Source organism: Chlamydotis macqueenii, chromosome 8, assembly GCF_036417535.1.
Source record: "Chlamydotis macqueenii isolate bChlMac1 chromosome 8, bChlMac1.mat, whole genome shotgun sequence".
Lineage (NCBI taxonomy): Eukaryota > Metazoa > Chordata > Aves > Otidiformes > Otididae > Chlamydotis > Chlamydotis macqueenii.
Window position 1 is genome coordinate 9,717,853 of NC_141563.1, and position 24,718 is coordinate 9,742,570.

The 24,718-nt window shown below is 42.9% G+C and overlaps 1 protein-coding gene across 1 annotated transcript; it reads left to right on the forward strand.

The window, feature by feature from the left end:
* Positions 1–11,146: 11,146 nt before the first annotated feature.
* Positions 11,147–16,899, forward strand: PTGS2 (prostaglandin-endoperoxide synthase 2). The gene is made up of 10 exons (XM_086753280.1): positions 11,147–11,250; positions 11,745–11,861; positions 11,973–12,116; positions 12,579–12,722; positions 13,130–13,311; positions 14,185–14,268; positions 14,458–14,704; positions 15,667–15,953; positions 16,117–16,264; positions 16,414–16,899. The coding sequence occupies exons 1-10, from the start codon at positions 11,199–11,201 to the stop codon at positions 16,818–16,820; spliced, it is 1,812 nt and encodes a 603-aa protein (XP_086609406.1). The 5' UTR covers positions 11,147–11,198; the 3' UTR covers positions 16,821–16,899.
* The last annotated feature ends 7,819 nt before the right edge of the window (positions 16,900–24,718 follow it).

Consider the following 24,718-nt stretch of genomic DNA (forward strand, 5'->3'; position numbering starts at 1 on the left):
GTGTTCTTGGACATAAAATAACAGCAAGTTTTCCTCCAAATTCGTCTGCCCAGCTTCTGTTTTTCATGTTTTCCTAACTGCCTGTTGTCTTCCAGCACCGATTCAAACAAGTGAAAACGCGTAAGCCATACTCATAAAAATCCTCTCTAGGGAGCCGTGCTTCTAATCTACGACAGATGCATGGAATGAGCAGAGGGGCGAGTCTGTATACCAGGCTGGACCAAAACACTTTCAGCTCTTGTCAAAACAAAGCACTTTGTGTATACTCAGGAAAAAGCATTGTGCTGTATTTTAAACAAAAATTATGCAAACGTGGAATACATTGTTTGCCGCAAGCTTCAAATAGACCCTTTCAGACCTGGATATGAACATGGATATGGCAGGGATCACTATATTTAAATACATGTTCTGTAGCTTACCTGGATATGAACGTGGATATGGCAGGGATCACTATATTTAAATACATGTTCTGTAGCTTTCCTAGCAGTGTTCGTGTTCATCAATGCCTGACCTTGGGCACAACTGGGATCAGAACTCAGGGCTAAGCACTCCATCCCAAAATCAGGACTGGTACTGCTATTGACCCCAGGTACTGGTAATTTTAAAAGATGGTTAAAAATGGCTAATGAAATGTGAAGATCAAAGCGAGAGGAAAAGATTCACCTTAAGACAAGGACATAGCTATGCCAAGTGGAAAAACTTGTTTTTAATCCAGAGGAGGTTAACAATTTATTAATATTTTAGTTAAGCATTTGAGCAAAAAGGAACAGTTTCGCAAGAGAAAAATTAAAATTACCCTCTTAATTAAGTTGGAATCAGAGAACTCTGAGAAGGGGAAGTTGACCTGGATGAAATCCAAACAGGCTTAGGGTATGAAATGAAACACTTAATGCCAATCAACACTATTTTTGATGACTGCAAGCCTAAAGTCATAGTTTTTGCATAGGAACTGGTTCCCAGTTACCTGGTTATGTAAGTGCTATCCAGCTGACAGGCTGGTAGCAGTGTAAGATATCTTTTGGGTTGGATCTAAAGACAGAGCTCTGCATACAGGCTTGTTTCACTCCTGTTTGCCACATTTGAGCTGTCCATATTTTGATGTTGTGTGTAAGTACTTTATTTCACATTAATCTTGCCCTGCCTTGTGCTGCGGAGGACTTCCAGGTAATCGGCAAACACTGAAATATTCCATCCCCAGGATAAGACTGACAGAGCATCCAGAACATTGCAACATACATCTCCATGGAGCTGCAGAGACAATAATACTGTAGGCGCGCGGAAGTGCCGCAAATCGAAAAAGGATGTTACCCGGCTTACCTAGTAACTCCTGCTGTGCACAGTGCTTTGCATTTGCTGGGGTTTTTTTTCTTCCCCATTCAGTATTGCTCATAGTGTCACAATAATTTATGACTGCTCCCAGTACTGCCCTCATGTCATTTACATTCGTTAGTGTTAAAGAGCGGGGGACAAGGAGCCTTGGGCAAGGGGGTTAATCATTCTTACCAGCCAAGTGAAACGACAAAATGTTCTACATATAAATATTCCTCCTTTTTCCTACCCTCTGGAGAGTCTATAAACATTTCAAAATCCCCAAGAGCTAAGTTACAACACCTAAGAACTACTTCGCGTGAAACGCTCCATATTCGATATGGGCAGGGGCGCCAGCTATTTCAAATGAGTTCCCAGAGAGGAAGTTCACAAGGTCTTGCTCGCCACATCCACACTCCCATTAACAGCTACCCTGAGACGCCCACGGGCCTGACCCAGAATCATCCAAGTTCACCAAGTCCAGGAGAAAGGGGTGGAGGAGCCTTTCGGGAGTTGTGTTTGTGGTTAGAGGGAGCCATGAGGGAGCTATTTGCATAGGAGCTACGGCCCTTCCCTACAAAAATCAAGTCAAGAGGGAAGACACACGCTGCAGAGTTCAGGCGGTTTCTTCCTAGCAAGAGCTGAAACTCCTAAGGCGCTGCAGGCGAAAAAGAAAAGCCAGCAGGGAACGGTAATCACCAGCCACTATCTGCTGACCTGGAAACCACTGAAGGCCTACCAGGAGATTGAGATAGCCTTTGCAACGGCCTGAACCCAGCTATTTCAAAGGAATTGGTGGTGGCTCAAAGAAGCAATGACCCCGTGGGGACACCAGCGCAAAATTAGCTCCCCAGACAGAAACTCTCTTGTGGTGAAATATACCCTGCTATTTCCATCCAAACCTGGCCTCAAGCCAAAGCCGAGGGCTGGCTGGCCCGAGGTCTCTGGCAACTCTCTCCAAAACAATCCCAGGAAAACTGCCATGTGAAATGAAAACCCAAAATAAAATGCATTGCCAGAACATGTTGCAAAGCCCTCATTTACTTAATGAACTACCTACGAGGAGCATACAGCAAGGCACAAAGTGGCACCAGCGCAGAATTTCCATAGCTGGTGTAAACAACTGAACAAGACAAGCTGAAATGTTTCCAGCTGGGTTTGTATGATTTATCTGCTCTTCACTGAAGGTAAGGATGAGAAATAAATCCAAAAATATTTTAGAGACCACCTCTGGATAAACAGAAAAATAGTGGAAGAGAGTCACGTCAGTATTAAATCAAATTTACAATTGCTCCACAAAGGAACACCATCAAAAGTCACGATACAGGACAAAGCATGTGGAGAACAATAATAAAAACCGTTCACAAGATCATACGCATTATTCTTAGGAACAGCAACGAGATGTTGAGCTAGACGTGAGTTAGTCCTTTAATCTGCATGCTGACAAATACACGCCTACCCTTTTCTGAGAAAGCACCCTCTCAGGAGGCATTCCCTCATTTTGCTTTTTGTCAAGGGCCGTTCCTCCAGGCAGAGGTGCTCTGCAGCAGCGCAGTTTGCTGGGTTCAGGTTCACTAGCACACACAAACAGAAACGGTAAGCGGATGGCGTTCCTTTCGCAGCACAGGGGCTAAAACCTCTAACGCAGCTCAAGCACCAACAGGAAATGTCAGATGTTTTCCCTCGCAGGGACTAAACGAGCTGGGCTGTGGGTCTGATCTCTTACAGCAGGGTTTGTGTCTCCTTAATTATTTTCTATTTTTATACTTTTGATCATTATGCACTTTCCCTAATTGAAAATTCTAGGGAAAAGAAATTAAAACCAGCGAGACTTTATTTCCTGATGAGTATCGCAACGGCATTACTTCCCTCGGAGGCTTGCTTTTAAGCCCAGAGAGCCAGCCAGGTTTTTATGCCATTACATAATTGGCCGTCTCAAAAAGCATAAAAGCATTTGAACAATTTCTAAATTATTTGCCTTTGCTTAGAGTCATATGTCTTGGCAAGACATAACATGATGTGATGTCTCCTTCACAATCATCTAATTTCACTTTGAAAAAAGCAGGAGTTTTCCAGATTTTCTCTCCTGGATCGCACATTTTCTTGCCAGAATCTTCCTGGATTAAAACTCTTGTTCCAACCTGCGTAGTTTAACTCACAATATTTCTTAAAGTGCCTTAAATTCCCACTGGTTATTATGAAAAATTAAAGCAAGTTACCCACTTGCCTGAGTTTCTAAAGGCTTTTTAAGGAAAAGGATCACGGGGAACACTTGGTCTCCGAGTCCTTTTCCCCCACCACTAACCAGCTCATTTAATATCATTTCAGCCTTTTTATTTCTTAATTTCTTTCTATGTTTTTTTTTAATTGTCAGAGTATGTTGGAAGTGAGGCAAAGTGACAAGCCATTACAGGAATATTGGAAAATACTCCTGGATTTGATTCTGGAAATGGAGATGACTAGAAAAGAGACTTGAGAGTTTGGGTAGCCTGCACTGGGCACAACCTGCTCCAGGAACCTCCCTACCCTGGTGCAAGCTATTACTGTAATTTGTGCGGGCATGATCCACTGTCCATCCCAAAGAGCTGCCGTGAGATTTGTGTCATGGAACATTTTTGTTTGTCTGACATCAGATGACTCCTCCAGCCTCTCAGCTGTGAAGAGCTAGGGTCAGTTTTAATGAACTCAGTGCCTTAATATCCACATTTTGATCCACATCTAGTCCTCAATGAAAAATATACCTTGGTGGCACCTTCTGTGGGCACTGAGTGAAGGCTCACCACAAGAAGTTGCAGAGTGGAGCTGCGCTGAATGTCATTACTTAACAAGCTGTGCTCGATCAGGCTACAACCCCCAGTGGAGTTGTTTTAAATTTAATTTGCTGATCACAGTAAGTACAGCAGCATCACAGCAACCAACACGGCAACCTTTGCGATCCTTGCAAAGCAGCATTTGAAAACCAGAGGACAAGATGAGGACAGCTCACACCTCCGCAGACTTGTGCTGAAATAAATCTCCATGGAATGTTATTATACGCACTACGGGCATATCCACCCCATGAGATTCTGCTGTTGATCACCAAAGTCCCATCATGTACTGAAAATGTGAAAGCCCTAAAAAAAACTCTGTCTTACTGCACTGTACGCATAAGCTTTCACAATTGTTATGCACATACGAACTTCACATATAGAAAATTTATTGCGATGCATTAGACTTTGATGAAAACTCATCCATAGCTAAGAGAGTGGAAAATCATAATGAGATGTTACACCCGTGTACTTAAGAATGCAAAAATATCCTGATACTTCTATTAAGCATTACTTTAAGGACAGAAGTTTACCCTGAGCTGCCCCAGTTAATAAACCCATCTCTGCACAGCCGCTGCCAATCACGTACCTTTATAGACCGTAAGTGCCCACAGAACTGTGCCGCTCTGCACGGCCTCGCACGTCACAGCCTTTCAGGAAAAAAACAGCATCCCATCAGAGAAACGGCTACATTAGAAGAACTACATGAGCTGCACTTAGGTAGTAAGATTCTTTTTTTATGAGTGCTTGATCATAATATTCTCTGAATATAGATGATTTATAGTTATATATACTTGTATATATATTACATATGTGGACTATATATAGTATATATACTTATGTATGTGGATAAATGTTTTAAGTGGAGTTAGATTTAATCTTGTATTCAGTAAAGGCTGTCACGGTTTGTTTCAGGCAGTTTATGCTCAAGTGCTACTGCTTTTTTCCTTTCTTCTCCTTTGGCAAGTGATTCTACCTGAGATATGATATGCATCTCCATAACAAAAGCTAGGATTTCAGCTACAGGACAAAGAAGCATTTGCATCACATCTTGGGTTCAGCTCTTCTGTTTAAGCATTCGACGAATACACCTGTGAATGCTGCGTCCACAGGATCTGTGGACTTCTTTTAGTGACTAAAGGCAGCTCACCTTATGAAGCTACTAATTCTTGGCAAATCTTACAGAACTCTGCAGGGTAGAGGTTACTAGATGGAACGGCAGTTTTTGCACTGTTGTAAATTGATCTGGTAAATGCTCTTGTAGAAAAAAAAATCTCTTCTTTGCAGAAATAATGTTTACTTTCAGTAAACTGAATGAGAAAAGGGATTAATGAATAAAACTAAATAAACTTTAGTACCCAAAGAGGTGTTTTATGTAAAAAAGCATTACGCCAAAACAATTTTCTACTCAGTAAAACCTACTACGGTTTCCTTTATCCAGTTTAGTGTCAGCACACTGGAAAGCGATGGAAAATTACAAAGTATGGTATTCGCTGCGTAACAACAGACCGGCTTTCAGCTGCACAACAAAAGAGCGTGAGACTGGATGAAAGAATTTAAGTTAAGCAGGAAGTAGTTAAAAGAGAATTCCAGCATCTGCTATGAGGAACGTAATATTTGCAAATCTTCTCTCTATGGATGGATTTTCTGCGGAAACTTTCCACAGAACGATAGCCTTTTGATTGTCTTGATATACAATGTTTACTATAAAGGGCACAACAGAAGCAATTACCCTAATATGAGTTACAGCCGTTTTGTGAGATGACCAAAAGCAGATAAAATGTCAGCTGATGCTTCTTTATGTAAGGGAGTTACAAAATCGACGTATTTTTCAGAGTGAGCTGTGATCAAATGTCTACATAGGAAATACAAAGCATATTGAGGCTGCACGGAGGAAAAAAAAACAGGGGATCTGCTAAAAAATCCCAGAGAACTGAATCACAATAGCGGAGGAGTTCACAGTTTGAGTTCAGTAGACTGTTGGCAATAAAGGAAACTTGTTTTTTCCATTAAAGTAACAATGAAAAACATTTTCCATTCTTGTAGGTACAGTTCAAATAGGAAGAAAATCCTATAGATGAGTATATCCAAACAAGATCTCTAAAAACTTATTTGAATTTTTTAAAAAAAATCTATGGATCTGATCCACAGCATGGCTGCCAAAAACGAATAGCTTATGTTTGTGGCCTTTTCCTTTAAATTCACCATAAACAGGAATTAAAAGTCTCGCCACCTGAAAAAAAAAAAGAGACAGATAGTAGCTAGGATGCAATTTTCAGAGTCAGCCTCTGCCTCAAACTATCATATGGGATAAAAGTGTCGTGCTTCATACTCCGTTCATCTACACTCCTTGGAAAAAGTTTGTCCTGTTTGTTTAAACCGAGTGCTTTGAGCTCAGTTTAAGTCATTTAGGGCTTGTTTTTCAGGAACTAGTCAGGCAAGACTGAATTTGTGACTACCAACTTTGCAAATGAGGAAAAGACTAATATAGTCTAATATAGTTCACCTGAAAAACAAAGCGCGGTTCTGGAAGCCATTCTGCTGAGGCTTCGTTCATTAACTTTCATTGAAAATAGCGTGGATTCAACGTCCAGTCGCTTCCCAAAGCAAAGAGCTCAACCTTGCTTCGGACAAGGCAGAGATTCACATTTTAGCTGTTATTAACAAGCAGCTCTTCTGTTCTTTTTCTCCCTAGTTTTGTGACAAATTGACGTTTACCATGTACCAAGAAGTGTGCAGATGCCCTATAGCCACGTTCTAATACAGCTAACTGGCAAAGAATTTGCAAGGCAAACAGGCCTACCTGGGAGAAACCTGGCCACGATGCGGAATGACGAAGTCTACAGGTGTCTCATTTCACATCTTGTCACTCTTTTCACCTTAGTTTCACTCCAGCCTTTGACTCTTAACTTGAAATCTGTCAAGGCTGTCAGAGGATTAAACCAAGAACTCGGAGACATTAATAAAAACAGAAACGCGGAAAGAGTTACTTGAAGGGGCTTTACTCTAAGCAGACGTTAATGATAGAAACAACAATATTCCATACTGGAAGGCATCCCCCAAAACTTCTATTGGCTTCCAAATAAAACACAAGCTGTGGAATTATGTGTTTTCTTCAGTAGCCGGGGTGCAAAGGTAAGCTTCTTTGAAAAGGAAAAAAAAAAACAAACGGGAGGGGTGGACCAGACTTGCTCAGGTCTTGACTAAATCACAATTTTAACAACTCTGCAACTTAAAGGTAGATTATTATGTTATTTTCACCAAATATGAAGCAAAATAAGAATAAACACACGTGCCCTCTAAAAACCTTAAGTTCTTAGACCATATGGAAAGACAGGACAGCTAGAAAAAAAAAAAAGACACTCAAAAGCACATTGAAACCTCTTAATATTTGATTTGTTAAACCAATTTGGGGAGCTAATTTATGATTGTAAAGTGGCAGTATTATAAACACCTTGTGTTTACTTCCATTTCTTTTTTTTCCCCAGAAAACTATGAATCCTAATTAATCCTGCCTTTCAGTGTTGAGCGCATTTTGCTGACCTGTACAGCATGTGGCTCACAGTGAAAGCCCCTGGAGTCATTCCCATACATCTGATGACAATGTCATTTTTTAAATTATTTTTTAAGAGCGAAATATAATCTGGTAGTTCAAGTATTTGTTCAATTCCATTTTTGATAGCTACAACTTGCAATTTTGGAAGAACAAAAAGTATTGTGAATTATCCATTTATCTTTTTATATTCAAGTTACTTAAAATTAGTTGATTTTTTTCCTGCCTTTTATTTAACAATTTCCAATGACAGTTTAACCTTGCAAAGTTTGGTTACAAAACAGAGCTTTATGTGGCTTGGGTTGTAAATCATTAAATTAATAGAGTTTATTCTCGAATAAGGTATCATCTAAACAGTAAGAAGAGCAAAAACAAGCTGCATATCATAATTTCTCATGTCATACAATAAGAAACAAGCAGCCAGCAAGAGAGGGCAGTATAATACTCGGTGAATCCTGCTGCGTTCAGACATTCCCTGTTTCCTTCAAATTGCCAAAAACAGGTCATGTGGGGTTCTGCCTACTATTGGGGAAAGAAAAACCCCTGTATCAGCTTATATTCCACTATGTGCAGAATTGACTTAATTTCCATGTGCAGTTGTTAAGAAACATCCCAGAATGGCAGAGCCGAATTTCACTTCAGGGGTGCAAATATTCCCTACGAGAACTGAGGAATTTACTAATTTTTCCCACCGGACCGTTACTGAAGCATGTCAATCTTTATGGATGACTGTCTCTTCTCCCAATATTGTCCTGAAAGCTTGCCTTAGGGAAACAGTAAACTGACCTCAGCAAAGAGATGTGAAATCAATATATATTCGATATGTAGCCTTTCGCACGCAGTTAAACCTAAAACAGAAATGGGAACAAACAGCTTTCAGGGAATCACCTGCTCCAGGAGTTTCCAGCCCATGTAGAAACGTTGAGGTTGAGGAAGCTACTCTGTTCCAGAGGCTACTTTCATCTGGACAAAAGGGTCCTCCAAATAACTACTGCAGAAGTAAAAATAATACTGATTTTTTTTCAAAGATGGTTTACATGCTGGGGAGAAATAGAAAAGAGAGAGCACCCGTTAGTTGATGCATCAAATCTCCACCTGCTGGTGAATCCTGCCACAGCAAACTATTTTAAGAAAAATTCCTGTTCCAACACATAACCAGTTCTTTATTATAGACAATCCCTTAACCAGTGGGGAAGGGCAACCTTCAGAAAAACAGCGCTGTCGTATCTCCCTGATTTTCCATCATCTCGGAAAGCTGAAGAAGCCCTTCAGTTACACTGCGGCTATCGGGCGCACAAGTGACCTTCCCCGGGCGGAAACAGACCTGCAGAGAGCTCACGTTGCACCATACGTAGGGTAGGGTGGAAGGTGAAGGGTGGTGACTGTTTTTTTCAGCTGCAAAAAGTGGCCCCCTCCTGTGGAGAAGCATTCTCTGCCAAGGCTGAAGTTCTGCCCTGGTGCTCGGTTTGCACATTGGATATTTATAATAATTGAAAGCTTTAACCAATATCAGCTACCTGTATCCCCAGGGTTCTCCAAATCATAGCATAGTTAGCTTTGTATTATTGTTTTAGGGGTAATTCTCTAGCCACACACAACGAGGTCAGTTTTCCCCTTACCGTTGCTGGTTCTGCACCTTAGAGAGGCTTTCTGGATTCACATTTTTCTGTGCATCTTACTAAAACGTAACATCGCACTTGCCAAGCGTTTTCCGTAAAGTCTTACTATCTAACAGCAGCAATAAAAGCTTTCGAAGATGGAATAAAATCAGTGTAAAATGGCCAGATACAATCTACGAAGCCAGACCCCTGCTCTACAGCGCTGGGCATGCTGTGCATCCCTGTCCGTACCCCGTTCCACTGGACATTGCCAGCGTTTCATAATTAGTCGGTTTGGCTCGTGACACCTCGTAATGCAGGAACAGAACATTCCCCTTTTGCTCTTGATAAGACTGAGCAACAGTGACAGGACTTGCACGTAGCCACGACCTCCGGCTCACGCAGGATCAGGCCCCCGACAGCCGTCCTCGGCTTCAAGCGTATGACGGCGGCCGGCAGCTTTTTTACATGTGCGCGTGTAAATATATAAATACAGACTAGATGTCTTTTCCTAAGCCAGAAGAAAAACGTGACTACAGACTTTCGTGCACCGTTCCTTAAAACATCTAGGATGACCTTCTGCTGATGTATACAAATTATTCACCAACCACAATACGATTTTTCTGGGCCAAAAATAAGGTTTTGTTTAAACTGGACCAAATCCACTTTCTGTAAAGTCACCGATTCGCAATTTAGACACGATCAGCACTGGACCTCTGAAGATATTTTTATTGAAACCGCGATGGATTATTTTGGTGCTTAACGCCGACATCCAGGGCGAAAGCGCGAGCAGCGGGAAGACGGCAGCAAGCCCGCAGCACCACGCCGTAGAGAATTACACAACCGCGTTACATCCGACTTGTTTCATAATACATTTTCCACACGCAACAAAGATTAAAAATAGTAGGAGAGCATACTGATTAAAAAAAAAATAGTAACTTATGACAAAAAGGTAAAGAATCCTCAAATGGCAAAAACTGTGCAGTATGTGAAGGAAATGAGCAAAGATTTGTTTACAAAGCAACTACACAGAGTAGTGGGGGGTATCTTAAAGAAAAGCACTGGGGAAATGTCACCAGTCATTGCAAAATAAGCTGCCTAATAGCGGCTAATGTGGCCTTATCAGAAACACAAGTATACAGAAATAAAATTAAACACGCTCGGCGCTCATTTCTCCCCTCCGTGCGCGTTCGTTGGCAGGGGGCTCGCTGCAGACCACTCTTCTCACATACGCGGAAAAAATCCCTCCGCACACTAGTTTAATGAACGTATTAAACGACCTCATTAACAGTCCAAACCCCACGTTCTCTGGGGCGCTCGGTGCTGGCTCGGGCAGCGGGGGGATCACAAACCTCAGCGGGACACCCGTGGTTTCGTGGCCGGTGCCCGTTTTAACTCCCCGAGGAGCCGCCGGCGGGGAGAGGGCGAGCCCGGGCGCCGAGAAGCCGCCTCCGCCGAAACTGCCGCCTCCTCCTCCTCCTCTTGCCCGAGGCCTCCGGGGGCACAAAAGGGACGGGGGGGTTCCCACCAGAACCCTCCTCCCCACGGCGGGTGCTCCCCTCAGCGCCCAGCCCCGCGGAGCTCCCGGCGGGAAGAGCCCCGTCTCGCCGCGGCAGAGGCCCAGCGGCGGCCCCGTCTCAACGTGAGGGCGCCCGGCGGCTCCGGTCGCGGCCCGCGGCAGGTGGGAGGGGGGCGGCGGGGCGGGCCGGCGCGCAGCGGCGCGAAATCCCCCATTTCGTGATAGTTTCCGGCGGGCGGGCAGACGGGAGGAGGAGGAGGAGGAGGAGGAAGGCGTGGGGGAGAAGGGAGTGAGTCACTGGCGCAGCAATGATAAATAGCCGGCGCCTACCTGGGAGCGGCACTGGGTTCTCGGCGCCGAGCACCCGCAGAACCCGCACCGCAGCGAGAGCCCCGCCGCAGCCCCGCCGGGAGATGATCGCGCCCTGCGCGCTGCTGGCCGCGCTGCTGGCCGCCGGCCACGCAGGTGGGTCCCGGCCGCCCGCCCCCTCCCGCCGCTCACGGCGGCTGCAGCGGGTCCCGCCGCGGGTGGCTCGGGGCACGCAGCGATTTCTTTTCGTGTTCTTTTCAGCTGCGAAACGGATTAACTTTGGGTTTTGGTTTTGTTTTGTTTTGTTTTGTTTTGTTTTTTCCGTGTTCTGTATTCTCTTGTGATTTCTGGAATGCTCGATGTGTGGTAGAAGGGATGTCGGGTCTCCAGTGGCCTGGGTGAGAGAACCCAGCCCTTCTGAGGAGGCTTATTGCTGTCAGGAAACAGACAAATTCCAGTGCTTCTGTTAATATCTGTTACCTGGAGCAGCCCAAAAGCTGGTGTGAGCGGGTGCTTACTCTCTGTTGTCTTCCTGATAAGCATTAAACTTCAGGGCATTGTCTACCGAAGTTTGAGAAGTTAGCTCAGTGAGATGAGAAAACGGCTGTGGCTGTATGGGATGCTAACTGGAGCTTTTGGTTTGATTCCAGCCAACCCTTGCTGCTCAAACCCGTGTCAGAACAGAGGAGTATGCATGACAACAGGATTTGATCAGTATGAATGTGACTGTACGCGGACAGGATATTACGGGGAAAACTGTACGACACGTAAGTATCATAAATCCCTTCTCATGGACACTAAATTTGAGAGTTCATTTCCAGGACTGCAGGTTATTCTCAGTAGCTAACTTGAAATCATCTTTCTGTCAATGCTTACAGCGGAATTCTTCACATGGCTGAGGCTAACGTTGAAACCTTCGCCAAATACTGTCCACTACATCCTCACCCACTTCAAAGGAGCCTGGAATATCGTCAACAACGTTCCCTTCTTACGAGATGCTATTATGAGATATGTATTAATGTGTAAGTATGTCTCCTCTCTTCTAGTCCCCTTAACGGGCAGAAGTTCCTTGTAGGACTCCAGAATATTGCACCTTATTGGTCCATATATGCAGTTTGCATGCTAAAATGCGCTTAGGCAAAAACATGCCAAAGAAAATTTAAGACTTCGGCATGTTGCAGACTTGTGTAAAATGTGCTTCGAAATGGACATGCATTTGGCTCTCATAGCTCTTAAAATGCAGGATTTTGCTAGCATAAACGTTGCACCAAATTGCTCATGTTAGTAGTTGGATCCAGCTGATAGTCCATGACCCGGTCCTCTTATTCAGTAACTGTAATCCCATTTAACATCAGTAACTAATACACGTGGAATTGGTCATTGCAACTGCTCCCAAAAATATGCGGAAAAGATTTGGCCCTGTGATTTACTTTTTGAGACTAAAATGTACAGTTTAAAATTTTTTTTTTTTTTGTCTTTTCCAGCCAGATCACACTTGATTGACAGCCCGCCAACTTACAATAGTGATTATACTTACAAAAGCTGGGAAGCTTATTCCAATCTCTCCTATTATACCAGAACTCTTCCACCGGTAGGACTTGACTGTCCGACACCGATGGGTGTTAAAGGTAAGGAATAAAACCGATGCATAATGTTCACTTCTAGGGATTTCTACTTATCTTCTTAGAAAATACTGTGAGCCCTGCTTGTCTAAAACCATGCTACAGTGGTTACAGAATTGAAGAATAGCCATATTTTGGATACACTGTGTAAAGACCTGAGAGAGTACTATTCTGATTATCATTATTGAGTTACATGCTAAAACCAGGGACTTGAGAAGTTTCTAATAAAATCAAGAAAGTTAGCATAGAACAGCCTATGACTTTAACCAATGAAAAGCAAATAATTCTCCTTATTTGTATGCTGCTATGCTTCAATAATACATTGAATGCCTTAAGCTGCTTTGTTAGGAACAAAATTAAGTATTACATAAACGTAGCTGTCTTGAAAATCTGACTACTTCTTTCTCTCACAGGTAAGAAAGAGCTCCCAGATTCAAAGCTGATTGTGGACAAGTTTTTGCTGAGGAAAAAATTTATTCCTGACCCACAAGGCACAAATGTGATGTTCACATTCTTTGCCCAACACTTCACTCATCAGTTCTTTAAGACGGACCACAAGAAAGGACCTGGCTTCACCAAAGCTTTTGGCCATGGGGTAAGATCATAGCTCTAACTTCAACTTCAACACAGCAGTTAGTTTGTAGGAGCTATTGAGCAGCTAGAATGGTGTCTTGCAGGCTGTCAGCGTACACAAACATTGGTGTACGTACTGTGCAACGCTGTTTGCCACAAACCGATGGCTTACCCCTTTTCTGTAACTTCTCCTTAGGCAAAATTCCAGCACTCGATAGCATCTCTTCCTGGGTCAGAACCACTCGTGCGTAGCACATGGTTCTGTTTAAAATACCTGCACAGTGATCTGACTTTTTTTTTTTAAGTTTATTTATTTTTTATTTTTATTACTCTTCCCAAGAATCTGCTTTAAGCTAAAGCATTTTAGATAAGTTCTGGATACTCACTGGCTCTGGACCTTTTCTATCAGTAACAAAGAGCTGTATCTAGCACTACAAAATATCTGGTGTGCTGCTAATTGAAGAGACTTCGTTTAGAAAGAACTTCAAAAGCAGACTTGGGTTTAGGACCTTTATGGACAAAAGAAGCAGCCTTTGGACAAAAAGATCTTCAGTATGTGTAGTGTGTATGTCTAAAACAGAGCTATAAAATACGTATGTGTATATACAAAGAGTTGTCTGCATAATAAAAGGCTGCTGACACTTTTAAACAGAGACCTTTTAAATTGACTGGCAATTTAATAACTTGCTCTTGTGCAGAGATGGCTCCAGTTGCCAGGAAATAATTTGGCTCCATCTTAAATATCAGTGCATAACACTTATAAGGTAACAGGAATATAATTAAAAGGTAAACATCTAAGGGATGAGCTCCTAGTGGTATCCACAGAAGTGGGACTTATCCTAAAATAGCAAAAAATGCAGCTTGGCTTCATGTTCCGAATGCTTTTATTTTATAGGTTGACTTGAACCATATTTATGGAGAGACTCTGGAGAGACAACTTAAACTGAGACTTCTAAAGGATGGAAAGCTAAAATACCAGGTATGTCTTACCCCAAAATTCCTGCCTTCGTATTGGGTGATATGCCTTTCCTAAAACTAGCACTCTGTGCGTGGCATAGTTGGTCTGAAGTGTAAGCCTAAAGTCAGTACTAACAGAATCAACACAGTTTAACTCATAAGCATCATAGCTTATGCCTCTTGTTTTGTTCTTTCTCCCTCCTCCTGGCAGATGATTGATGGAGAAATGTATCCACCAACGGTGAAGGACACTCAGGCAGAGATGATCTACCCTCCTCACGTCCCTGAACACCTGCAGTTTTCTGTTGGGCAGGAGGTGTTTGGTTTGGTCCCAGGCTTAATGATGTACGCTACGATATGGCTGAGGGAACACAACCGGGTCTGTGACATCCTGAAACAGGAGCATCCGGAGTGGGATGATGAGCAGCTGTTCCAAACTACTAGACTCATACTGATAGGTGAGTGTCCCTTCCACTACAGGCAACTCTAGCCTTCCCCCGAGTGTGACACTTCTACCCGTTAACTGCTGCCGCTGCAGTTGGTGTAGTAAGAGGGAAAGTTATTACTTAAATTGGTGTGTAAGGGCTTACATCTGAGCCTTCGTGACCTGTCCCTGGGGTTGTGTTGAGATACAGCTTCCTCCCAGCTATGTTAAAGACGGAACTGAACAAAGCTGAGCTAAGGGATGCTTAATTCCCTTGTCTGAGGGAAACAGAACTAAAGGCAGGAAGCTAAGGTTCACTTCTCGGAGAGAAATCGTGTGAGGCTAGATGACCTCAGGCTCCCAGATCCTGTAGGGTTTTTGTGGGTTTTTCCCCTGGGGTTGGGTCAGTTCAAGTATGCTTTAAAAGAAAGGCTGTGATTAAGTCTGAAGTTCAGGAAGCTGTGTAAAATGTAATTCTACACACTCCTCCTGTCTGATTGTCTGCTCAGTGGTATTCCCTCTTATGTAAATGATGTACGCTAAGCTTGAAAAGGCCTTGCCCAAACTGTGACTGAAACAGTAAACGAAGACAACTGTATTAAGCAGCTCAGAAGCTGAGAGTTACTTTCAGATACCAACCGTCTTCATTATCCCCTACCTCTATCCTAGATAGTATTGTGTCACGGAACACCATGTAGATACTGATGTGTGCTGTGGAACATACAAGGAAGTGTATCTTGGGGCTCTCGATACACTTCTCTACCACAGCCAAAAACTCTTGGCATCTTAAGTACTGTTCTGCTCCTTACTCTTAGTCACATAAAATACGTGAATCATTTTCTATAAGAGATAGTGGAATGTTGAAGTATTTGTTATTCTGGTCGCTCTATTATTGTTTAGAAGAGTTCATAAATAGTGTCTTCTCTCAGAGCAGGGTAACCACCTAAAGTTTCCCAGGGAACCAGTACCAATATTGTCTTTTTCATTGACCAACAGGAGAGACAATCAAGATTGTCATCGAGGACTATGTGCAACACTTGAGTGGCTACCACTTCAAGCTCAAGTTTGATCCTGAGCTGCTGTTCAACCAGCGATTTCAATACCAGAACCGAATTGCAGCTGAATTCAATACTCTCTACCACTGGCACCCACTTCTACCTGACACTTTCCAGATACACGACCAGGAGTACACTTTCCAGCAGTTCCTCTACAACAACTCTATAATGCTGGAACATGGCCTTTCCCATATGGTGAAATCTTTCTCCAAGCAAAGAGCTGGCAGGGTAGGTACTTCGTTAAGCTGCTAGTGGACCAGCAGAGGCCTAAACTGGGGGTAGGACAAGGGGGTAGACTAAAACTATCCAAAACTAATCATATACTATAAAGGTACAACTTACTTTTGATTCTCACCAGGAGATCTAACTACTTTTCCTCTTTATTAAATAGGTTGCCGGTGGGAAAAATGTTCCTGTTGCGGTACAGAAAGTTGCAAAGGCTTCAATTGACCAAAGCAGACAAATGAGATACCAGTCCTTGAACGAGTACAGGAAACGCTTCATGTTGAAACCATTCAAATCATTTGAAGAACTTACAGGTAACAGTTTTCATCCTTTCTAAAATACAACGGCCCTCTTAAAATGGCTACAGGGCCCTGCAATGCTATTACTGGACTTGAACGGAATAGTGTTACAATGAAAGTAGGATTTTTCCACTTAATAGCTTTTCCTTCATCAATAATTACAGGAGAAAAAGAAATGGCAGCTGAACTGGAAGAGCTTTATGGAGACATTGATGCTATGGAGCTGTACCCAGGCCTTCTCGTAGAAAAGCCGCGACCAGGTGCCATCTTTGGTGAAACAATGGTGGAGATTGGAGCACCGTTCTCTCTGAAAGGACTGATGGGAAATGCTATCTGCTCCCCTGAGTACTGGAAGCCTAGCACCTTTGGTGGAAAAGTAGGCTTTGAAATAATCAATACTGCCTCCTTACAGAAGCTCATTTGCAACAACGTGAAAGGCTGTCCTTTCACTGCTTTCCACGTCTTAAATCCTGAACCCACAGAGGCAACTATTAATGTTAGTACCTCAAAAACAGCAATGGAAGATATCAACCCCACACTACTACTGAAAGAGCGATCTGCTGAGTTGTAAAAATCCCTCTATTTATTTATTTAACTACGTAATTTATTCTATTTATGGTTTAAACTGTTTAAAAAAAAAACAAAACAAACTTGAGCATCTTCATTGTGGGGCTTGCCCTAGATTCCTTGCTCAGGTGAGGCTTCCATTCACAAAAGGGATTTTCTGTGTTTGAGCTCTACAGTGGTGAATCCCTTGTTTAAAGTCTTCTGTAACAGAACTATGTATTCCAAAGTGGACAAAGACTCCAACTTTTTTAATGTTGTTTTAATACTTGAGAAAGGGTGTTGGTGGGTTTTTTGTCTTCTCACTTGATAGGTCACATAACACTACAAAAGCAAGTTATTGCCTCAGCAACTTCTTAAACTTGAAAACAGGCCATTGAACTAAAAGTACAAGAAAAAAAAATTTGACTTAATGAAAACTGCCAGAAAAGATAGAGTTCAGTATGAGCACTCCAAGATTAACAGAAAATACATATACTTGAGACTCACTTACGTAAAGTCAGAAAATGCATTGCATTTATCGTTGATACTACCTCTCCCTCATTGCAGATAAGGCACTTTGTACAGTAACTTATATGTTTGTTTGTACTTTCATGTGGCATTATACTTTTTTAATTTAATTATTTAAAGAAAATAGAACTTCTCTTGGATCCTACTTGGTTTTGAAGCTTATGTCACAGAAGTATTATTTGTGTAAGAGGCTGATAGTAAGTACTGAGCTTAGAAATAACTGACTCTCAGGCTGCAATCCAAAGCTGCTTGTATTTTGATCAGATGTTTTATTGTGCAAGTTGGGGAAGGTCTTAAACTTAGTCCGAAGTCTTTGGTATTCTTTTCATAGCTGTAGTTCTCTGATCTAATTAATAATATAATTTTAGTCTCTGTCACTTTAAGGACAAATGGACAGTGTAGCTTTAGTTAAGGATGTGACTGTAGTGTAGTTCCGCGTACCCAAAACAGGGAGGTTATTGGGGAACAGTGAAAACTGAGAAGCTGTGTAAACATACACAGCGGAGAAATTAATACAGAATAGATCTAGCAAAACTTCAAGGCACCAAGACTTGAAGGTAGCTTCTGTCTGCGTACAGAAGTTGTACTTGTGACTTACAGTTCTATTTATTGGGGAGAGGAGAGATAATGTTTTGTTTATAACTTATAAACAGAGGCATTTTTAACCAAGTGGCTTGTAGTTTCATTAAAACTGGCTAGCTAGCACAAAATCTAGACATGTTTGTCCTGATCCAGCACTAAAATGTCTAGTCTTATCTGGGCACATCAGAAATTACGTGGGATCTTGTACCTGCGCTTCAAACTCTGCATATGAGGGCATGTTTTTTTTAATTTCTAGAGAGGAAATGTAGAAGATGATCTTCCCATAAAAACAGCTGGGGAACTGTAGGTAAAAAGAAAAAAAAGTCACTTCAGACTGGCATAGAGCAGCAACCTGCTATTCTGTGCCCCTGCCCAAAATTCCTTGACTGCTTCTGGAAAAGGACTTGAGTTTTCTATTTCATCTGAATCTCTCACACACTTGTAGCAGCTTGTGCATTGTAACGGCTACGGCAGCAGCATAGGTTGATTGTGCCTTCTGTTTCTGTTGGTTTGTTTAGAGACACTGACGGCCTTACGCTGTGTAGGTTTGTCCTTGTTAGCATGAACAGCTGAGCTGTAGCCGTCAGTACCAGAGACCGGCTTGAAGGGGTCTTTTGTTATGAATGCTTTGGGAGAAAGAAGGGCATTTGTTTTTTCCTTTTTCTGTTTGAAGCATGAAGAACGGAAAAACCTTCAATAACCTTGTAGTGAAAGGTGGTCAGTACTGTGTATGCTAGTAAGTGAAAACAGCCTGGACACGTGTTAAACACGTAATTGTCATTCAGATCCATCTTTGGAACACGCTTCTTCAGAGCACCCTTCTGCTGTGAGCAAGGAAAAGTGTTTGGCTTGGAGTCAATGGGAGACAAGTCTGGACAGATTTAGTTATTTTGGGGTAGGCAAAGAGGAATTCCTCAGACAACATCCTTTGAGTTAAGTTAAGATTCCTTTCTGAAGCCGTTCATGTTCATTCTGCATTTTGTACTCTGCAGCCACATTTCAACAGTCACCTACCTGTGACCCAACCTGCTGGGTTTGGCTGGGTTCAAGTTGCTCATGATAAATGTGTATGTTTGAGATTTATTTATTTAAAATTCTGTGAATTGTTTTTCACTCTATTTTTGTAGGACAAGAATGTTTTTAAAATGCAATTGTTTATATAAATAAATTAAAAACATTACCTTTACAGGCTCATTTGTTTGTGATTTCCTTCAGCAATACTTAGTATGAAACACCACTTTCATCTTATTTCCCACTCAAGATTAAATAGTAATTCCCTAGAATTCTTCAATAGCACTACATTCTCTCATATCTCCAACCCAAGATGCCTGTAACTTAAATTATCCAAATATGGGTATTTTTTTCCCCTTTGGTCAGCAGTAAAAAGGGATTTCACCATGACATTCCTAGAGAAGCGAGCTGCTCTCTCCTGCGTACCCGGGTGCTTTGGAGGGAAAGTACAAGATCAGCGTTGCACAACCCCAAGTTGGTGTAACCAACCTCCCGTCATAGCTATTGAGCGCCAAGCCTTTCCCAGGCAAGAACAGCCCACAGGTGCTTCTCTTCAAGCTCAGCGTACTCCAGAAGGGGAAACTGCTTTGGGATCTGAGCAACCACTGGACAAAGTCTTTGTACTTAAGCATGGTTTTCAGCAGCGGCAGCTTGTCCCTGTTGTCAGACAGCAAACTCTGAAGCTGTGACAGCCACTTCTTCACTGACTGCTTTCCCTCCGCACAAGGGCCCTGCTTTGTTATCTTCATCAGAGTTATTGACTAACTTTGGGAAGATGGGCAGTGGGGCTAGGACAAGAGCAGTGGTGTGCTTAATAACAACAGAGGCAGGAATTGCATGAGTTGGTGCACCGTGGTCCTCTCCTCCAAAAAGCACCTTTGTGGCCACCCAGTCCCTTCCCTACGTTTTCATCTCTGATAAGCTATGAGGGGAAACGATGAAGGAGACAACTGAGGGGATCATGCACCTTGTATTGTCTTAGTCAACTCCTACCATTTCCACTCTGACACCAACCAAACATTACCTCCAGCACCCTTCTGTGCTCAGCCGCCCACTGTCATCCCACTGTTCTCTCCAATACTGTCCCACCCCAACATTGGTGCCCTGTCCCCTCACAGCCTCTTCCTAGTGACCCACCCCATAGCCACAATCCTTCACCCAGAGTCACCTTCCTTCCAACTACCCAAAATCCTCTTTGGTCCAAGGCTCATCCCAGTGACCCACAACTCTATATTCCCAACAATGCTCCGGCCCTGGGAACGTGACAGTCCTCCTGCCTCTGCTCTGTTGCTCCTTTCCATCTCCACCAGTGTGCAGCTCCCTTAAACTCCTATTGTACCCAGGCACCTAAACACCTCGAGCAACTCTCCTCAACTTAAAACTCAGTCCTTATCACTTCAGCAGCCATCTTCAGCCCCAAAAATGCAATGTCCTGAGAACTCTTCCAGGAGCATCCCTCCAGTCCTTCTCCTGGCTGCACGCAGAGGTTGTGGGAGAACAGAGGCATGCACAGACCACGCGTGAGCAATGCAGGGTTTTGGTTTTTTTTTTTAATAATCAGTCATTCATTCACTCTGCAAGTTAATTCATTTCTGACATGTCTCTGTTGAGGAAGGGAGCGAGCGAAGATGAGGCCAGTTGCTTCAGTGGGAGGAGGGCGGGCTCAGCTGCTGCCGCCAGGATGGCGAGGTGCTGCGTGGGGAGGCGCGGCAGCGAGAAGGCAGCAGCGAGGTCATCCACGGAGAAGGTGTTTCAGGTGACTGCTGCCCTAATTAGGGAAGGGCCAGTCTGGATGGATTCGGCACATGATGAATGAGATAGTTTGATCATGGAGGAGCTCCTCCTTCCCTCTGAGCAGGGGCATGTCCTGATGATACAAAAGGCAAGAATGTTCCTCAGAGGAAACCTGCCCTGTGAAATACTTGCTCTCTAGACCGGGTTGAGGTAACTGTTTCACCCAAGGCAATATGGTAAAGGAGGGGGGCTCAGCATTTAAGTCATACAATTGGAGGGAAATCCATCAAGGAGCACGGAGCTCCAAGCTTTGGGAGAAGGTCACCGTCCACCATCACCTTTACCGAGGGCTTTTGCCATACGTCAGTTGCTCACTTGCCCACTGCGTAAGAAGTCTTTATGGGCGCTGAGTCGGAGCCCGGCGGGCATCTGCCCAGGTTTATTACTTCTGATACACTCGCTGGAGGTGCGCTGACCTTTACGCTGGAGCACTAATGCTCCCAAGGCAGCCACTTCACCCAGATTTCAGGAGACATTTCTTTCACAAGCAGCTTCTCCTTTGCAAGAAAATACCCCTTTGGCTTTCAGCATTGATCCAGAAAAATCGACAGGCAGTTTGACCAAGCTTCAGGAAGGGTAGGAAGGAGAGAGGGAACCCAGGTAGTGGGGAACAGACACATCACTTGTTCCTTGCCTGTTCACAGCTACTGAAATAGTTGAACAGCTCTGGAAACACTTATTGCAAAGACATGCTGTTTCCTTTGGAAGATCAGAAAGAAAAAAAACCTGCAAGTTTTAAGAATGTATGTGTATAGGACAGACAGGAGCAGACTGTAGCTATATACGCTGAATACGGAAAGGGAGGAGAACGGAGAGATCCTAGCCTTTTTGCTAAAAGGCATGAAAAGAGCCATGCGAGGCAGAAAAGCAGAGCATCACAAAGAAACATTCTATGGAAGATCTCCTCTTGGAAAGAGCCGAGTGCTCCTCTTTCTTTAATGTGGAGTTCCAGTTTGGAAATAACATTATACTGAGAGGCAACATAATTGGTTTAAAATTGTACTTTTTTTTCCTCTGATACTCATTTTTTAAAATTGGTATAAAAATCTACTGTGACTCCTGTGCTTACTTACTCTGTACATGCAGACATTTTCCTTAATATTGGCAAGAGACTGATCACAACCGAAAAAAAAAACTCAACCACTACATTCCTCCTCTGCCATTCAGGAGCCAGACAAACAAGAAAGTAGATGTCAAGAAAGTGAGAAGGAAAAAGGTAGCACAAGAAATTCACAGATTTTCCCTTCTGGGATTTTCTTGGCTGAAAACCCTGAGACGGCACTGAAAATCTCAGCATTCACTTACAGCCACGCTAGAGCTAAAGAAACCAGTCAGTCAGGTGGCCTGGGAAAGTTGGGAGCTGAGCTCCATCGGCACAGAGAGGATATCAAAGCTTGCGAGATCTCACTGGTTTACCATCGGGAGAGGGCAGGGTACGAAGCGCTCAAGGTTTGATGCATGCTGGTTGCTGGTCCTCACTTCTGGGCAAGCCGAGCCGTTTTACCCAGCGGGTATTAGCCATCAGATAGAAAGCAAAGCATGGAAACCCCAAATCTGGGGGAAGAAGGCAAATAATGTTCAAAGTATCTACTTTCAAACCAACCCACTGCATACCAGCTGAGGATCTTGCCCATCGCAGGGCCCATCTACAGAGAGCTGAAGATACATTGCATCTTCTAACCAACTGTAATCGAAATACTCTTTTTTTTTTCCTGTCAATTAGTAGCTGTTACCAGAGGGCACTAGGAAAATACAAAATGTCACGTAACTAGGAGCATCCTCCTAGCAAGCATCTCAGATCTTTACTTAATACAGCAGCAAAGTCCTAGTTCATGCTTCTGTCCCAGGATAAAACCAAAAATATTCATAAAAGGTAAAAGTGGATCCTGAGGGAAATGCATTCTTGCCCTGCACTTTATTTTTTTTCACAGTAACGAGGTGTAGCTCGTTACTTCAGGCTTACACAGTAGTGGATGTAGGTGTGTGCAAGCATCCCTGTTCAAACCTGCCCTGCTGACAGGTAATTTTAACACCCATTCATTTTCTGCAGAAGGACTGCATTTGTGGTAGACTATGAGAGCACATGAAACTTTTTGAACACACGCACCCCGAAATGGGCAAAAAAGTGAAAGCAATGCCCATCACACTGAGCACCGTGGAGCAACGGGGTGGCAGCTGAAGAAGGCATGTTCCCCAACAGCACGTTGTCTCATCTTGCTTTCCCCTATACCACGAAGATCTACTCAAAGAAAATATTTTCATAAACATTCATCAAGGAAACATTGCGCAAGTCATACTGGCTTTAGCGTAACGCCATAACGTGTGGCTGCTAATACGGATCTTTCTGAATTTATGCTAGCAGATCTTCACAGACGGGAGGAGAGACCGAGAGCCTGAGAAGCAACATGGCTTTGGAGTGAAAACTCAGCTCTGCAAGACTGCAAAAGCCTCGATTGTTCGGTATGATTTTAAGCCCTGAAAAGCTTCAGTAAACCGTGACAGAGCAACAAAGCACGGCTAAAAGCCGTGACGCTGACTCCACATACGTTCTCTAGCACCTTCAAAACCTTACCCTGAGAACTGACACAACTTGATATCCTTTCAGTTGTGGCTTTCGAGCCTGTTGCCTAGACAATATTAATTAATCCTGCCTAACAAATAATGGCAGAGTTGCTAAGTAGCAGTCATAAGTAATAATTAAAACAAAACTGCACTGAGCTTGCTCAGCTGTGAAATACTAGTTCTTACATAAGGCTGGGATGTAACATGAGATGATCCAATCACATCTTAGAGGAGCTGTTAAAAAGGCATTATGTCCAATGAGGCAGGGAAGTAGAGACCATTCCAGGTAAATTAGGGTTGAGATTTTTATAGCACAGAGTTTCAGTGAAAGCAGGGGAAAAAAAAAAAAAATACATTTCTACATCAGATGGACTGAATTTTCTCAGTGTACAATAAATTGGTAGAATTTCAGACAAATTCAGGACGTATTTCTGGCTCTGGAACAATAAACCCAGCTTCTTTTCACTATTTGCTAGGTGAAGTGTGTCAGCATTTGTCATAATAACTGACCCAGTCTTAATGGTAAACAGAAAATTTCCCAACTTGACCACGACATGGAACGTCCTGTTACAGCTCAAGCTAGATATATTATAAAAAAAAAAAAAAAAAAGAAAAAAAAAGAAAACAAAAAAAACTGGTATTACTGTATAGTAAATAAGCTTAGATGTTCTCAATAATCTTTACCCTATATCAGATATGGTTTTCATTCAATTATAAAAGCTCTTCTACTAAGCCAGTGGAAATGCCTAAAACACCGTACTGAAGTTTCCACACGTTCTTCCTCAGTCTGAAGAAAGAAGAAGGATGTTTGCCTCGTTTTGAGGAAAACTGAAGCAGCATGTGAACATCTCCCATGAAGACCGAGTTAGTGTCTCCAATAACTACAAAACAAATATAGAATCATAGAATTACAGAATAGTTTGGGTGGGAAGGGACCTTTCAAGGCCACCCAGTCCAACCCCCCTGCAAGGAGCAGGGACATCTCCAACCAGATCAGGTTGCTCAGAGCCCTGTCCAGCCGGGCCTTGAATGTTTCCTGGGATGGGGCATCTGCCTGGGCAAAATTTCTACCTTATATCTAGTCTAAACCTGCCTCATTCTAGTTTAAAACCATTAACCCTCATCCTATCACAACAGGCCCTGGTAAAGTATATCAGAACATTTAACAAGAGGTGAGACTTTGAAAAGCAACTCAGCTTTAGCAAAGCCCATGACTTTTGGTTTCTGTAACTCTTTGGCACTTCTGAAAGCATCTCTGGAGATCTTCTGTTTGATACCGAAGGCCAGGGCTCCCCCAGAGTGCTGGCAAGTGGTCTGTATCACTTAGTAAGTAGGTAAGTGCCAATTATGTAAGACTTTTCAGTTAAAATATTGCTTTAAATAAGATACAGAAAAATAAGAGCAGGCAATGGTTTGCCAGTAAGCCAAGATCAATAGTGTTTCACA

Excerpts from the sequence above, each read along its gene's own strand:
- PTGS2 (XM_086753280.1), top strand. The coding sequence starts at position 11,199 with ATGATCGCGCCCTGCGCGCTGCTGGCCGCGCTGCTGGCCGCCGGCCAC. Across the intron at positions 12,117-12,578 it reads TATGAGATATGTATTAATGT|CCAGATCACACTTGATTGAC; the intron begins GTAAGTATGTCT and ends TGTCTTTTCCAG. Across the intron at positions 15,954-16,116 it reads CCAAGCAAAGAGCTGGCAGG|GTTGCCGGTGGGAAAAATGT; the intron begins GTAGGTACTTCG and ends TTTATTAAATAG.